General features: G+C 33.5%; 2 protein-coding genes across 3 annotated transcripts in view; both read left to right on the forward strand.

The window, feature by feature from the left end:
* The window catches only part of LOC128166501 (vesicular acetylcholine transporter-like), a 7,966-nt gene extending 6,138 nt beyond the window's left edge, over positions 1-1,828 (forward strand). The window contains exon 2 of the mRNA XM_052831706.1: positions 1-1,828. This exon is cut by the window's left edge and continues 576 nt beyond it. Coding sequence (XP_052687666.1) covers positions 1-1,184 — 1,184 coding nt within the window. The 3' untranslated portion in view covers positions 1,185-1,828.
* The window catches only part of LOC128166499 (choline O-acetyltransferase-like), a 106,864-nt gene that overhangs the window by 27,174 nt on the left and 60,678 nt on the right, over positions 1-19,012 (forward strand). The gene's annotated exons all lie outside the window — the stretch shown is intronic.

Here is a 19,012-nt window from a genome sequence, read left to right on the forward strand (position 1 = left end):
CTACGATTGTTTTTGCTTTCGGTGAAAGTTACGCTGTTCTCTTTGCGGCCAGAAGTTTACAAGGGGTGGGCTCTGCGTTTGCCGACACCTCAGGTCTAGCCATGATTGCAGATAGATTTCGAGACGACTCCGAACGTACAAAAGCTCTTGGAATAGCCCAGGCATTTATATCATTCGGTTGTCTGGTTGCACCACCTTTTGGTGGAGTACTTTTTGAATTCGCTGGAAAAGTGGTTCCTTTCATATTTCTGTCATGTTTGTGTTTGATAGATGGCATCCTTCTTTTATTTGTCATGAAACCTGTCAGGAAAGAACGAGAAATATCACAAAAAGAAGGTCTAAAAGGCACTCCAATTTACAAACTACTGATAGATCCTTATATCGCCGTAGCTGCAGGGGCTCTTGCAATGTCGAATGTGGCTCTTGCTTTCTTAGAACCAACCATTGCCTTATGGATGCAAGGCACAATGGATGCTGCTGAATGGGAAATAGGCTTTGTATGGCTTCCCGCTTTCTTGCCTTATATAGGGGGCGTATACCTAACAGTAAAGTTGTCAAAAAACTATCCGAAATATCAATGGCTCATAACTGTTGTAGGGTTGGTACTAGAAGGAACCTGCTGTCTGGCTATCCCTTTTGCCAAGCAATTTTTTGTGGTCTTATTTCCAATAATGGGTTTGTGTTTAGGTGTGGCGCTTGTTGATACAGCAATTTTGCCAACACTAGGATATCTTGTTGATCTAAGATATGTATCAATCTACGGAAGTGTTTATGCTATTGCTGACATATCTTATTCCGTGGCTTATGCACTTGGTCCCGTTATGGCCGGTCAAATTGTACAGGCTATCGGCTTTGTGTGGCTTAATGTTGCAATTTTTCTGAGTAATATACTTTACGCACCGTTGCTGTTATGTCTTCGTACAATATATTTGTATAAACCTGTCGAGAATGAGCAAGATGTTCTGATTGACGACCCACCGTCAAAACAGTACAACACCTACATACAAAATGGCGGCTTATATAACGGAGACTTGAAAGAAATTGGAAATGCAACTGGTCAGAATCATTTAAAGTGGGAAACTTTTGACGATAACGACACGACTCGAGTTTACAAAAAAGCAGAGCTGGACAGCTATGAGCCAAAAGAGAACGACCCTTCTTTTTCTTTTTATTGCAAACGTTAATTGTTGTATCACACGCATCGTTAGTCCTGGAATTTCCTGACTTTTTATGAATTAGATAAATCAAAGATTGTTGCTGTACATTTAGACATTGTAATACATTTATTAACTGTGGTGCGTCATTTGTAAAACACGTGATTAGTTTTTAGTTATTAAAGGTTTACGATGGAAATTTTTAGTTTATAGATAAGTGTCATCATGAAGCAAAAACGTCACGCAAAATATATGATCTTAAGAAGAATAAATTAAACATTTCTTGATAAATTTAAGGCTAATCTCATAATATGATTTTCATATAAATAATAAAACAAACAAACGAAAGTGAACGACGATAATGTTTTCAACATTCTAGATATAAATATGTACTGCAATATAAATCCATTCGTCAGTTTTCATTTTTTAATATCAGTGGTTTGAGATGTGGCTGTACCCTCTTACAGAAGGAATTTTTTTTTATGTGGAATACCCTCCCCCGGAAAATGATATTAGATATGGTTTCATCCGGAAATATTACCCCAAATTGGAGATTCCACATATAAACTACCTCTGGAGTAAGATTTCCCCGCGGAAAATTGATTCTAGTGTAGAATTTCCTGTAAGGAGAGTGTTTTCAGGGGGGAAATGTGCACTTAACAGCGGGAGGTCATCAGTAGTTCATATATATATATATATATATATATATATATATATATATATATATATATATATATATATATATATATATATATATGTAATTTCGATGAGAGTCTCTGTATAAAGATGCAGGGGAAAATTAGAATATCTTAATACAATTTCCAAGGATGATATAATGGATAATGTGTTTCCAGCCTTGACACTGCAAAAGTACATGTACAGATGTCTGGTAAACATAAAATTTATTTTTTCAAAAAGGCCTACATGTTCGTCCAGGCGTAAGCTTAGTCCGGACTTAATCAGGCACTAAACCTCAAAACCAGACTTAGTTGCGTTAACTTTCACAAAAAGGCGGAAACTTAGTCGGGATTAAATTTGGGTTTAAATCTACGCCTGCTAATGGGTAGGCGTAAGTCCTTAGTCTGTGCACAAAAATGGCAAGTGTTTTGTTTCTAAGGCAAAATAAACAGAGAATTGTAATTTTTGGTTTGTTTTGTGTGTTATTAAGGAAAACATTCTTATTTATTGAAATATTTGTACATGTACGTATAACTTTAGAAAATACCTATTGTTCTTATTTTTAAATAAATTAAGATTAAATCAATTTGATAAATAATGGGCTTACCTTATTAAATGTATGTAATATACATTACTACTCCCGAATGAAATTTACCTAAAGTATGAAAAATTTAAGATGGGTATACCCAATCGTTTTCATGTCATTGTCTACATTCTTCCAATATTAAAACAGAGGATGAAACTTTTCTTCCTTTTGAAGACATGGACAAGATTCATGTAATGTTATTTATTACAGTAGATATTTTCGATTTCTGTTGGTAGCTGCTGAACTCATGGTCACAATTTTTTCTATAAATAATATAGTGATATTATAAAAAGAGTCAAGCCTTATCCCAGCAAAGTGTCTAAATATCTATAGGAAACATGAATTATCATTTTGCAGACGTATGGGGGCATATCTACTGTACACTGTCCATGCATTCTATAAATATTTGAAGTTTACACGAACATATTGGAGTTAATTTCTATGCATGGTTTCGTTCAATTAATATGTACGATTGTGCCTCGATATCATCTACAATGCATTTAATTGCCATTTATTTAGTTTCTGAAACCTCTTATATCTGCCTCTTTTATATCAACTGTTTTTCTCTAAAATTGCATTATGTTAACAAGTGTATAGGCATTTGTTCTACTTTAATTAATATAAACTGTTATGAACAACTTGAACTATGCACATTCAGTGATCAAGGATAACATGCGAACTTTCGGGTATGCACTATGAGTTGGAAAATTGATCCACCACATATAATCATAGCCTCAAAGCAAAACAAAGTACTCAGTCGGACTAACTTAGGCCCAGATTTACGCCCTTTTCATTGATGGGGTGGGTGGGTTGTTCATTTGATTTTTTGTTCATGCGTGTGTGTGTGTGTGGGGGGGGGGGGGGGAGGGAGGGGGGTAGTAGAAACCGGGAAGTGGGTAAGAAATGTCGATGCTAAATCCTTCATGGGAATGCTGTTTAATCATTCAGAAATTGTTGCATTTTATCCTCGTTTCTTCTCTCAGCCGAGATACATTCATTTGCGATGTTTTCTTTTAGTAAAAATAAAACACCACATTTATATATCAACTATTACAAAAAAACAACCCCAACATAATTACATTAAACTTAGTCTAAAAGTTCCACATCTCTCCATTTTGAAATGCTACTTGTCACTACATGTGATTACTGTATAGTACATGCACAAAGACATTACACTATTTCAATTCTATTTATACATTTGACTTTTTTCTAAGAAGTTTCTAGGTGAATTAGGGAATGAGTTTTTATATTCAATTACATTTAGTTTACATTCGTGTCATATTGAACAGAATTTACACGATCGGCATTAATTTAGAACAAATAATATGATATGAAACAATGTATCTTAAGATAAGACTTAGTCAACTGTTAAGCAAAGAAAGTTTTGTGAAACAGCTATGACAAATCTTAGGAACTTCCTAAGTTACAACTTAGGCATATCTTAAGTTCTATCTTAGGAATCATCTTAGGAAATCTTTGGCCCCTGGGACCCGTTTCACTAAAAGGCGTAAGATACGACGGAACTTAAGTTAGGTCTTATGGCGTACGCTAAAATTTAGTCAAGGGTAAACTGCGTTTCACTAAGAGGCGTACTCCTGGCCGTAAACACTAGTATCGGACTAAGTTAGGGCAAGACTTACGTCCTTGACAACGAGCTTATACACATGCGCAGACATGATAAACAGCAGAAAGGAAGATAGATAAACAGATATATAGATAGATATTCTTTAGATAGATAAAAAGATAGAAACTTGTCAATTGTGTTTGCGAGAGAGAGAGAGAGAGAGAGAGAGAGAGAGAGAGAGAGAGAGAGAGAGAGAACCGTAAAGTATTCAGGCATATTAATCCTGTAAAGTGACAAAACTTACTGAAATGTTTTATTTGAAAGATATATTTGATGAAGCATATAGGATATGTTCATTCAAAATAATTAACTCATCAGAACTATTTTGTTATCGATATCTACGGTGATTTAACCATGCTTCAAACACCTTTGGAATTTCTCTTTTGATCAATGGTCAATTATGGCCCGAGTATAAATATTTTTTTTATTAAATTTTATGGTTTCCTCTTGTTATATCATTGAAAGGAAATCAGTGAATTTGTTTTAAAAATAGAAAATATAGCGAGTTAATGCAGTTATGAGCTATTTAACCATGGATTGGACAATATAAAGCAAGCATCGAACAACCATACAACAGATACTAAATATAACGAAATTTTAATATTTCATGCACAAAAAAAAACCAAAAAGCAAAAACAAAAAACGAAGAGACTCGAATAATTATATTTATTTTCATATAAAGATTTGTGTCAATGTAAAATGTGGAGAAAAAATGATAAATTCCAAGTCTAATTTTTATTTTTACACAATTTGTTTCCGAAGTTAGTTTTTTCCCCGAATTTTTTAAGTGAACGGGTACATACAAATCATAAGTGCATGCACGTTTATTTGTAAATGTTTCACCAAAGTTATCAGATCCAAAATACAGATGTATGTGTCAGACGTGTGATGGCCTCAACATAAACTACCCAAGTACACTTACATGTGTATTTAGTATATTGGCGAGGCTTCATATAAATTTGATGTTAATAAAGAGTACGTAGGTGTACAATGTATGTAGCCTACGAAATAAAATCTATTTAATCTGGAGTCAGTGTTTTGCATCGGTTGTATGATAAATACATTATCTAATATTTAAAAAAAAATTAGGGACTTTTGACGACTCTAAAACATAGTTGGAGCTTTCATCATATTTTGGTATTTACATTTTAACAATACTGAAAATACTTTTGTGATTAACCTTAGTTTAACTACCTAAGCTAACACCTTTTACTCACCAAAAATGAAATAAAAAAGAGGAAAATATAAAAGTCAATAATTCACTTAGTGAGTTTTAAATTTCAAAGTATCCCGCTCACACATATTATGCGTGGAAGTTGGGGGGGGGGGGGGGGGTGATGAAATGCTTGAAATGCTAGACATACAAATGTGATACAAATATACCTTTGTACTACGTGTGCATCATGTAAACATATTTTCTGCATTATTTATTGCCCAATTTACTAAAAAATATGAAACGTAAATCAAATTATTGAATAAAAATAATCGAATGAATCGATTGTCTAAACATGTCATTTTAACATGTAAACGGCAAATGCAAATATAAATAATGTGCATAAAACATGGTAAGAAACTTTCTATTCGAGAATTAGTACCACATATCAAAACTCTCCATTTTCTTAATTTCATATGAAATTAATAAAATTTACATTAACATTTACATTACATTTACATTACATTTACATTACAATTTAACATTATTACGGTCAGCACCGATATTCTCAGCAACAGAATTAGCAGTCAATTCCTGTTTACGCCATAAGTTACGACTACCCTTGGCTAGACGTAGATTTTTGTCTTAACTTTAGGCGGGCGCAAAGTAACGCGCTTTACGAGTTTTAGTGAAACGGACTTTAGTCCAAATATTTGACTTAAGTCCGGACTTACGACAGGCGTAAGGTTACGCCGGGCGTACGCCTTTTAGTGAAACGGGCCCCAGAACTTTATTTTTTTTTTTACAACGATTGATAAACAAGCTCTACAACTTATACATGTATTAATATATATCGGAGTACCCGGAGAGAACCCACGTGTCCAAGCGGGCGACCCTATCACATACAACCACTGGCGATCACAGGGATCGAACTCGGGTCGCAGCGGTGAAAAGCGAGTGCATCGTCAACTACGCTACTTGGACACCTAACTTAATTGCTATTGCAAACAGACTTTTGTGTTATTACAAAAACAAATTCGTTCGACATATTATAAAATTTGTGAAATCAATATTAATTTAATATGGAAGCCCACCTTGGGCCTAACAAAATAATTTTGAATTTGATTAAACAAATTCGTTTAAATGAATTAATTCTATTACATATTTTTCTTCGTTTTCCCTCGGACTGAAATGTCACATTTTCAGTGGTTTAAACAGAACACGTAACTGTCTGATATATCTCTATGTTTATTTGGTGAGAATTAAAATTCGGCAATATGGCCGTCATTGGCCGACGCTTCGTCTACTCTTCTCGTCATTACATATTATTTATTACAGAAACCGCATGTCGTAAGTACTTGATATATCTGGAGTAGTTGCCATTTGGAATTCTTTAAAATTAGAGTAGTTGCCCTTTATATATTGACGTCATATTGTTGTGCCTGGAGCAGAACAAAATGGCAGTGTGGAGATTTGCTCAAATCTCTGCAAATGAAAGGGAAAAAACGTTTAAAACTGAATAGCAACTAAACATTGTATATAAAAAGCGAAGGGTGAAGCGAAGAGTATTTGAAAAGAGATTGAAAATTTTGAAAAGTTTAAATAAGTTAAATGGGACGAGATGTCAGGCAACTTGTACCTGGGTTTGCGTAGATGGTCGCTTTTTGACAATTTGTGAATAAATGTGTCACTTTATAGTCCTCTGAAAAAACCCAAAACACTTATAAGGTTTGTTACTGACTGACTAAAAAAATATATTTAGGATTGATCAATCTCATAGGCAGCTTGCCTTCGCCTCGCCATCCATGATATTGATCAACCCGATTTCTGTAGTCAGTTAGTAACAAACCTAATAAATAATAGTAATATAACATTTGATAAAGTTGTTATCAGAAAATTTAAAATCTATTCAATGAAATGAAACTTATTTAAAAAAAAAAAAGATTCTGTCATAAATTCATTTTTTTCACTTCGTTTTAACAGATTTACAAAACCAATCTAATATTTATGAAACAATAAATATACATTCGGACCTGTCATATACGTACCGTTCACAAAGCAAACCGTACCGTTCACAAAACGAACCGTACCGTGCAAAAAGCGTGAAAGATACTTTATGCAATGCCCGCCTCCAGACGGACACAAAAGCGTACCGTACTGTGCAATAAGCGTGCAACTTCCATATAAACAGTTACAAAAAATAATTTCTTTCTTAGACCGTAATCATTTCTTTGGTTTTCGACAAAACTTGCATCGCCGATTTCTTAAACATTGTAGATTATTAATGTTCACATAATTCGTGGTAATACTATCTTGATTATTATAATATTATCATAATATTCAAAGAATGATTCCTTATTACTTATATTTTTATAATTTTAAGCCATCGTACGATTAAATAAGCAAACCCCGCTGGCGCCTCAATTTGGCGTCACTTGTATTATGGGTTATATAGTACAAAATCGATACGTAGTGTTAACATAGGCAAAGACACTGGAAAATGTAAATAAAAATGTTTATACTCCACTATTCCACATTCACCCCCCCCCCCCCCCCAAATCTAACCTGGTTCTAAAGATTCAGTCTTCTTAATACATTCTTACATGTGTACAGTGGCAAATTTTAAATCATTTCTTTTTTGCTTTTTCTCTCCTGATGCACATTAACATTTTGGAGATTGCTTAATTCAATTTTTAAGATTAATAAACAAAATGTTATATGCATGTGTATTCGCCTATTTTGGGACAATTGTAAAGTCTCCTAAACAAAGCAGTGTCATCATTAGGCTAGGAATTACCTTCATGGATCAAACACTACATATGAATAAGATAAAATACTTTATTATTTCTAGTTCTAGAATGTCAAAGTGTTTCCAAGGGGGCATAACCTATGTACAATTTGACGCGCAATGACACAAAGAGCAAGAATAAAATATATGGTTTAGGGATGAGGATCTCAGAAGTTGTCAAAATATACAGTGTATCATCATTTCCTATTTCATAAAGGCGGGGGGGGGGGGGGTGTTAAAGACAACACCTGGTGGTCATTAATGTACTTTACACCATTTGATGCATCATAATGACATTAGAAGATATTTTAATTTGTATTTTCCTGTTTCGTGGGGTCAGAACAGCTAGTCCCATAAGGTCATGACCTACATTGTATTTGATGCATTATAATACATTAAGAAAGAAATACTCCTTCCTTCCTATTCTAACTCATATCTTACATGTAATACCCAAATTTAATACGAAATTGTTTATACAGGGTCAATATGGAGTTAACTCAACTTTACAAATGCGATATGATAGGTAACGATGATAAGCTTATCTAAATATTTTAAAAATATGATGATACAGTATGCTGTCTAAGGGAGATCACATTTAGAAAGTGATAGTAAAACTTATGTATGCTGGCATTTCATTATATTGTGCTATAACTGCTACTACATGTATTATGCTTACCTATATTGGTCAACATAATAATGATAATCCAATTAAAACACAATAATGAATTCCTTTAGCTGATCTTAACTAATCCTTTTCTGCATATGGAAAACACATACATGTATGTATACACGTGAAACCATCTATTTAAGAGCTGGGTAAAACTAGTACCCGCTAAGGAACTTCAGACAAAGATCAGTTATTTGTAACATGCATGTATTTTTATGACCTATTCTTCAAATCCACTTGCACTATTTTATTAGGTAAATAACAGCTTTCAGGTGGTGCAGGACACCTGCATATTGTGATGTATACTTCCTATTGAGATAAACAATAAAGTATAAATATTAATTAAATATTTACCCCCCCCCCCAATAATGTTACCTAGAATTGAAGCGCAATGGGTTAGAGCGTTTACAAGTCTGTAAGAGCATTTGGCTCCAAGGTGTATTTTTGGTAATTACGGGCCGCCGGAAGGCGGTCGGTTATTGTGATCGGCTTCGGCCGATCACTATTGTGTCCATACAAGTTTAGCTTTTTAAAAAAGCTTACCGTCTTAAGAGAGAACCATAATCAGCAATTAGTTATCAAAGACAAATTAATTGTTTTGTTATATATATGTCACCTTCCTCTACATACATTGTACCATGGCGTGTGAACATGGTGAAGCATTTTTATGTCATTATGTGTCTTTTAAACCTGCATGTCTAAAATTGAGAAATGCGCACACGAGCTTGTAAGTTGATATCGTGTATAGTAGAGCAAAAAAGATCTAAGGAAGGGTCGTAGACTCGAATTATTTTGATAAAATCAAAGTTATTCCGCTGCATCCAGCAATTTGTTTAACCAAAAAAAAACATGTGGTTTTACCTGTAACACTGTGCCGGATAATTATGCCAATGCCAAGGTGGCATTTTTGCACCCGCTTAAGATGCAGTTTCGGAAAAATCCATGTATACTAAATGATAGACCATTGTCTAGAGAGTATATAACCACTTTTGTTTTAAGTGTGTTTCACCTGACAGGTGGAATATTTACCTATAATAATTTATATCCCATAGGAAAATGATACTTCCTATAGGATAATTGATTCTCCTACAGGAAATATTGACAATCCGATAGGATTTTATAAAAGTCCTGTAGGAATTATATTTCCTAAAGGAGAATGGTATTTCCTGTAGGAATTTGATTCAGACATGTAGATTTCCTACAGGATATTAAGTTTTCCTATCGGATTTTATCAAATCCTATCGGAATTGAAATTCCTGTAGGAGGTTCTTGTATTCCGATCGGAAACTTTAAATTACCTATAGGAATATTGTTTTTCCTATGGGAAAAATCATTTCCTATAGGAATTTATTTTTGAAAGGTAAATATCTCACCTGACAGGTGAGATACAATGATAAAAAGGTGGATGTTAACTCTTTAAGCAATGGTCTATCATATGGCATATTTGAATTTTTCGTTATATGCAGCTTAAGCGGGTGCAAAAATGCCACCTTGGCACTGGCACAATTATCCGGCACAGTGTTCTGTCTAAGATGCAAACAACTTTACTTGATATTAGACTTACCGCATCAATTTTTTATTTCATTTTTATATTTGAATAAAAATAATAAAAGAAAAGAAAAGCAAATAATTTCAATAGATATTATACATGTAGAATATTGCCTTTCACGAGTTGGACCTGAAAATCAAAGGCTGACTTTCATTTTAAGCAATTTGTATTGCTTTTTCGTTTTCTCACTTTTTAAGATTTGAAATCTACGAAATTTGTTAAGTCGTACGTGAAAAATATCATCAGAAAATTATTTCCCTTGCGCCGAACAGTATTTTAACCAATGAAATAAATGTACATTTTCACATCATGTATTTTCTACTAATCACAAAGGAGAGGAAGTGCACAACCCGGAGACTGTAAATTATTTCAACTCTTTATACCGCCTTCCAAGGAAGACGGTAATGAGGCATCCGACAAATGCTTCCACGTGCGCACACATTCCGCATGCATAAATAAAGTAGTTCTTATAAAAACTTGAAGCTTTGGTTTAGTATTTATATAACATTTTACTCAGTTTTATTTCAATTCATTTACCTTAAGAGATGCAAACATACATTAAATACAGTTCGACCTGTTTATTCAAGAATGCTCATTTTGTCTCACGCGTAAGAATTTCGATCGAAAGATTCATTCAGTAATGCAGTTGACCTTGATGAACTGACCTCAATCATAAGAAGATGCTCCATGAACTGACCTCGATCATTGATGTTGCATAATAGTAGCTAGGAAGACGGCTTGATTTATAAACAAGGTTACGTTATAATGCGACCTCAATAGCAAGTTATGATGGCATTCAATGTTTTTCAGTCGCATTAAATTATTTTAATACAACTCTTCCTTTGTATACTCTTTGAAGAGCCTTACCCAGTATTCTGAAAAAGAAGAAAATTACGTTAAAAATGTAAAACTAGACAAGGAGTTTACGAATGGCTTTCCCCAAATTTATTTCAAAATTAAGTTTGTTGACGGTTTATAATGATGAAATTATGGTGTACAGATTCAAAATATTCTATATTTTGTAAAAATACAGTTCTTTTTTAATTATTTTACATCAAACTGATCATGTTGATTGCTTCTAGCTATCTATATATCATTATTGCCGATCATTCCTTGAAAAGGAATACTTGTTTGATATACATTTAAATATTGTTACCGCGTTTCTGCCGCATCGTTCTTTTTTAACAGAATTAACATATGCTTATTTTTATGAATTAAAAGTAAATTTGCATGTAGAAATATATGTTATGCCTTTTAAAAAATATCACATTATTTTTTGTTTTACTCGTAAATGAAAAATAGGTCATTCTTAGTAGATTGTCGTGTTTGGCGCGTTTTTACCGAGATTATAATCTATTAGGAAAATTTCGGAGTTCTTCATTCTTACAAAACGGTATGCGGGGCATACTAAAGACCTGAAATACTAAAGACCTGAATGTCATTAAATTTTAATAAATGATTATTTGAATTTCTATGTGCCGTGTCAAATAAAATGACTTTGTGTGTGTATTTATTATATTTCCATGTAAAATGTGGTAGAAAATATCATGAAATGACATCCATATCAATTATTTACGCAAAAATATGACAGAAATGAAAATTTGAATTGACTGGAAAATTTGAACTAACTCATTTCTATTTTTTCATGTGATCCCTTGAAATCATAAAACTAACGCATTAAGTTTTCATTCAATACAATGCAACAAAAATACCCCAAAATGGTTTGAAATATATAATCTCCAAGAGAAAAATGATGATTTGAACTTTGTATTAGAGTAATGTACAAATCAACGTGTTCTCCATTACTTCATACTATGGCAATGATCATACAATTACCGTTAGAAATGTTTACAGTAACGAACTCGATTCTTTATGATAATAGTAAAATGTTAAACTTCAAAACAAGTTGCTGAAAGTATATTAAAATTACCATAAAAATTAGTACAAACAACTCTTATTTTCTTCTTTGTGGTGTGTTTTTATGTAAACAACCAATGATTCATATTTTTTGCGGCCCATTTGACGCTTGCGTCAATATGATTTCTTGTTATACTATTGATATAAATAAATTTTCATGGGAGGGGGGGGGGGGGGGTCTGGACCCCTCACTCCCACCCTTCTCTAAATCTGTGTACACGATGATGTACATGTAGGTACACAGAAGCAAATCTAAATCCGGCAACCGCCAAGGGGAGGGGGCATAATTTAATTTTTAATTTTGTTTGTAATAATTATATAGACCATTATACTTTCTATGACATGAAATGTTAAGATTATTGATTAACTGAAAATTCACTGCAAACAGTTCAACCCCAAATTGCACATAAAATGCTGTTCATGTGTATTATCATATGGGAAGGGATCTCATCCTTCAGTTATGAAAATTATAATTTTTACATGGATTACAGGATCTTGCATGTGGCCTTCATTTTTAATTAAACTGGTACAAAACAGTGTTATTTAGGGGCAAACACTTGGTGCGGGTATTACTGTCTAATGACAGCATCTAGTTTTTTTTTTAGCAGTTATTGTACTTTACAACTAACTCTGTATATTTGGACGCTTAAACAGGTGTACACGAGATGCCGGTATTCACACCTTTCTACGAAGACTTGTGTGTTGATTATAAGACTTAAATTAAAGTTTTATCACTGAACTATATTATTTTGCTTTAAGTTTCTAAAGTTGGTCATTTGAGCGGGATTTTATCTCAGGACTCCACGTGCTTCGCCTGTCAATCAGTTTAAGTATAACAGTACAGATCACACCATGCGCCGCGTGCTACTTGGCTCCTCCTATATGGCTAGAAGAAAATTATCAAATGAAAACGTTTTTGTTTTATGTTTTCTTAAATCCCTATTAAAACAAGAGGCCCATGGGCCACATCGCTCACCTGAACAGCAGTTCCTTGTGATATTCTATTTCGTAGCATATGCTTTTTCTATTTTAAACATTGAACCCCTTTCTGGGGCCCCAGTATTGGTCCGAGGTTTATAGTTGGCTTTAACAATATACTAGTAGTAACATAGAAATGAAAATATGTAGCACTGCGGCGGGACTGCACGTACATAGCCTGAACAACTGAACGTAAAAGAGTTCCACATCAAGAGGAATAACTCTCAGACTGTACAGAACAACATCAAGAAAGATAACTCTTAGTTCCACTACATTAGAGTTTACACAATTTGAGGATCCTTGCATAGTAATCTCACAAACTGTAGCATTATAGTTCTCGAGAAAAACTTTTTAAATTTTTTTTTAACATATCTTTCTATGTTAAACTTTGAACCGCTCTTGGGGCCCCAGTATTAGTCCAGTGCCAAAGCTTTATTTATTTGGAATCTATATTATTTAAGGATGCTTGCATAGTAATCTCACAAGCTGAAGCATCATAGTTCCCTAGAAAAAGATTTTTAAACATTTTCCCTTTATATTTCTATGCTAAACTTTGAACACCTCTTGGGGCTCAGTATTAGATCGAGGGTCACGGCTTCTATAATTTCGAATCTACACTGTTTGAGAATGCTTACGTAGTTATCTGACAAATTGAAGCATTGTAGTTCTCGAGAAGAAGATTTTAAAACATTTTCCATATATACTTCTACATTTAACTTTTAATCCAGATTGGTTCCCCAGTATTAGTCCAGGGGTCATTATTTTAAAACTATCAAACCTACATTATCTAAGATTGTATGCATGCTAGTAATATCACAAATTGAAGCATTGTAATTCTTGAGAAGAAGATTTTTTAACATGTTACCTTTATATTTCTATAATAAACTTTGTCGGTCCTGGGTCACGATTTTACCAATTAAAAATCTACATAAGCCAGGGATACATGCATAGTAATTCCACAAACTATAAAATTGTAGTTCTTGAGAAGAACATTTTTAAACGTTTCCTTTATATTTTTTAAAATGTTTAAATTTTGAACCTCTCTTGGTGCCCCATTATTTGTCTGGGAGTCACGATTTTTACAAATTAGAATCTACATTATTTAAGGATGTACATGTATGCATAGTAATATCCCAAACTGTTGCATTATAATAGTTCTTGAGAAGAAGATTTTGAAACATTTTCCTATATATGTTAAAATTTAAACCCCTCCTGGGGCCCCACTTTTTGTCCGGGGGTCACGATTTTTACAATTTAGAATCTTCACTATATATACAACCTATTTAGAAAATTCATTAACGAGTTGTAATGTATAGTACTTATGTTTAATAAGGTACATGTAAGCCCATTATTTATCAAATAAATTTAATCTTGATTTATTTCGAAAAAGGAACAGTTATTGAACAATAGGTATTTTTTAAGTTAAACGTACATGTACAAATATTTCGAAAAAAAGTGAACGTTTTCCTTAATAACACGTAAAACAGACCAAAAATTAAAATTATCTGTATATTTTGCATTAGAAACAAAACACTCGCTATTTTTGTGTACAGACTAAGGACTTACGCCTACCCATTAGCAGGCGTAGATTTAAACCAAAATTTAGTCCCGACTAAGTTTCAGCATTTTTGTGAAACGCAGCTTAGTTGGGTTTTGAGGTTTAGTCCCTGATTTAGTCCGGACTAAGCTTACGCCTGGACGTAGGCCTTTTTGAGAAACGGGCCCCAGACGTTAGGTAAATTTATAGAACTTGGGTTTTAGGTTGAAGGTTAATTGAAAAATGTTAAATTTTGAATTGTATTTTACGACTAAACCAAATGGGCAGTTGTGCCATCTTATTCCCCCATCTTCTTTGTAAAGTTTATTATATTTTGATTACAATTTATTTTCAATTACATGAAAATTTCGTGATGTTCCACAATATCTTATTTTTTTCAGTTTATGGTTAAGATGCCAAGTTATTTAAAAATACAATTATTTAAACAATGTATTGAATAAGTCAATCTAAAACTATGTAATAAATCTATTAGTCGTACAATTAGAGTGTAACAATTGTCTCGCTCTTGATTAAAAAAAAGACAAAGAATACACAGTTAAATAAATTAAACAGTTAAAATAACAGTTAAATAAAAATACAGTAAAATATGCAGTAAAACTGCAGTGAAATAAAACATCGATTGTCCAGGTGTTTTTATCCTCTCGCGCAACTTGTTGCGAAGGGGATATAGCATCGCTGCTGTGCGTGTGTGTATGTATGTGTGTATGTATGTATGTGTGTCCATTTCAGCCTTTTTAGCAAAATTCAAAGAAAACCCTCGCATGCATATTTATCAAACTTCGTACACTTCATAAGCATGTTTAAAGGACAAACGCTATTTATTTTCAAGGAACTCTGTTATATATTTTTTAAAATATCGTTAAAATTACAACACTTAGAAAATTTATGTTGGACTTCCAGTTCGTGAGAGTAAACTTGATATTTTGTTGGATGTTAGCCCTGTAAAGGTAAAAAGCAAGCGTTTTTGAGAAATGGGGAGTGGAAAGGATGTCCAAAGTGAAAACCTGAAGCAAGCAGGAGATTAAGTTCACCCTAATTTAAGCCGTATGAGCCGAATTTCGGGCTATGTTTAACGAATTACTTAGAGAAGAACAGGTTCATATTTCAGGGGGGACTTTGACGAATATCGTCAATATGAGAAAATTTTTTCGTGTCAATCGATGAAGATAGGTTACTCTCTTTTAAATATTGGGGTTAAAATCACGACATGTTAACTCGAATTTTCTCATAGAGCAGATTATAAATCGCCAGGTCTTGGCTACGTTTCATTTTCAATATGAAACTTAAATTTGCCTACACTAATTGTCTAAATGCGTAATGTGTGTCGCAGGATAAAGAGAATTCATTAAACTATATTATTAAGTTTAACACGTTTGTGGTGTGTTTCCGCTAGTAATGGGAGGAATTGTACAACCACGTAAATGCACCATCCCCCATGGATACACACAGAGCGTGCATGGGGATAAAAATAAACAAATATTTTGATTCAAAATGGTTTTTAACAAGTTAAATATTTGGTCTCTTCAATTACATGTTTATTTCTGAATAATGCATTTCCCCGCAAAATACTTTTATTGGGGATGCTCCGCTTTGCGGTGCCCTTGTTATTTTATATCTTATTAAGTTTATGATATTTCGATGTCGTCTTTTAAATCAGTGTATGTTCATTACTGGATGAGGAAATTGAGAAGTGACATTTGTCGATAGACAAGCGTGCCACATAATAATGCAAGTGCAAAGGCTGATTTCTCTAAATCAAGGTAGAAAAGTTTGAGTTCTATAAGGTTTTTGTTTGACCAAAAACTACTGACACAGCGCAATGGTTTATGTATAAATTATATCGATAAAGAAATGGGTCTGTGTCGGCCAATTTGCTTTTTGGTTCGTCTGTATAAATATCAGCTATAAAATATTCCGTGTAAATCACACGCACCTTGTGAACACCAAAGTTGAAAGTCGAAAACAAAGTCTGAAAGTCGATTAAAAATCTGCTGTGCATTCGATATTCAAAAGACTCCCTGGTGAGAATCGTGAAGTGACAATAATTTTTCCCGTACAACAAAAATATTGAATAGGTTTTGTTAATCGAGAATCGATATTAACATGTGACCACCTCAACAATCGACTCCCATCAACTAACCTGAGCAAGTCGATTGAAATTCGGATAAAAAATCGCCTTAAGATTGGTAAGTTGTTGGATCTTAGAAATTATGATATGATGTTCCTAAAGTAAGTTTCAGTTATCTTACTTTTATATAATTATGCTACGATATATTGATTTTATGTATTTTCAATCTTGAAATGTATAAGTTAGAACAGTTTCATTTTCAAAAAAAATGAAAGATACGAGGACTGTTGTTTAGGTGAGGTGAGCGATGTGGCAGTCTCATCATTAGTACTATATGAATTACAATCGATTATCTGACGAAATAGAGATGCATATACATGTGTAGTATGATTTTTTACTTGTCATATATCTGATTTTAAAGAATTGCTTGGTTAAGAACGTAACAAAAGCGACGTCTGCCATATTTTCACATCTTATATATAAACCACATATCCAGAACATAAACCGCGCTTATTACGACCTTATACTCATTTAAGAAAGAGATAGTGACGAACAATGCATGGAATCTTGTTTTGAAATATTGTTATAATCATCTCAATTTTGTAGTCTGTAGAGGGCTCGGATAAACCCGATTATCTGTCAGAGTGCCCGCTGTCGTCAAATGCTTCGTCCGACTAAATTGTCCCGTCTGATAAAATACAGATAAATGTATCATTCCTCTGACTGATATTTTCTTAGTTTTTTTAATATAGATGTAATTATGTTCAGATGGTCTTAGATATTATTTGTTTAATTATGCATTTAACATAAAGGAATTGTGGCGGTCCCCAATCGTTAGAGTCATAATGTAGAGAAAAATTGTTTAATATAATCTTTAGCTTACCTGAGCTGAAAGCTCTAGTGAGCTTTTCTGGTCACTTTTTGCCCGGCGTCCGTCAGTCCGTCTGTCTGTCTGTAAACTTTTCACATTTTCGACATATTCTTCTGAACCACTGGACCATTTTCAACCAAACTTGGCACAAAGCATCATTAGCTGAAGGGGAGTCAAGTTTGTTAAAAAAAGGGCCACGCCCTATTTTAAGGGGAAATAATTATGATTTATTGAAAATATTGGTGATATTTTTCAAAAAGGTGAGGCCACAATGGGGGATCGAAGTTTTTCATAGGAGTATATAGAGTTAATCTTTAAAAATCTTCTTTTTAAAAACCATTTGGCCAGAAAAGCTGAAACTTGTGTGGAAGCATCCTCAGATAGTGTAAATTCAAGTTTGTTTAAATCATGGTCCCCCGGGGTAAAGTGGGACCACAATGGGGGGGGGGGAGGGTCGAATTTTTAAATAGGAGTATACATAGAGTTACACTTTAAAAATTCGATCAAAAAAGCTGAAACTTGAATGGAAGCATCCTCAGTGTAGATTCAAATTTGTTAAAAATCATGGTCCCCGGGGTAAAGTGGGGCCACAATGGGGGGGGGGGGGGATCAATGATAAACAGAATATCCAGGGAAATACAGGATCTGTTAGACTACATTGTCGTATATGACATACAATAAAATGCTGATTTTATAATGTTTTTATGAAATCTATTGTTGCTCAGGTGAGCAATGTGGTCCATTGGCCTCTTGTTAACACATATTGTGGAAAACATTATATGAAATTTATTCTTCAATTTGAGACAACAAAAAAGATAATTAAGATGACTGGTACTTTAAAGTTGCATATTTGTAAAATGTGTCATATTTTAATATTTTTGTCATGACCGACGCCCCTCACCTGAGTTGGTTATTATATATTATAATTAGTATTCACCCCCACCCTCGATATGCTTTTCATATGGTTTACGATGGCAAAATAGTGTTCGTTTGTGGGATATTATCTCCGTTTTCGACCGCTTTCAGCCATTCTTCCAACTAAAATGTTGAATTTTTTTTTACAATAGTCAAGCGTCGTTTAATATACCGGTACATGCATAAACTATTCAAAAAAAAGAAACGCATGAAATTATTTTGGTAGATACTATGGCAAACAAAATAAAAGAATTATAAGATAATTTATATTTTATAATCTCAACAATTTAAATGATCATTTTTAATTAGAGTGTCCTGAACATCAGGGGCCCGTTTCTCAAAAAGGTGTAAATATGGGCCTAAGTTAGTCCGACTAACAAATTTACGCCAATATTTAGTCGGGTCTAAGTTGCGTTTCTGAAAGAGGCGTAAGTAAGGGTTTAAATGTCGAAGAACTTAGACATCTCCGCTGAGTACTAAGCATGCGCATATCGTATTTTGTTTTG

Source organism: Crassostrea angulata, chromosome 10 (genome assembly GCF_025612915.1).
Source record: "Crassostrea angulata isolate pt1a10 chromosome 10, ASM2561291v2, whole genome shotgun sequence".
In the NCBI taxonomy this organism is placed as follows: Eukaryota; Metazoa; Mollusca; class Bivalvia; order Ostreida; family Ostreidae; genus Magallana; species Magallana angulata.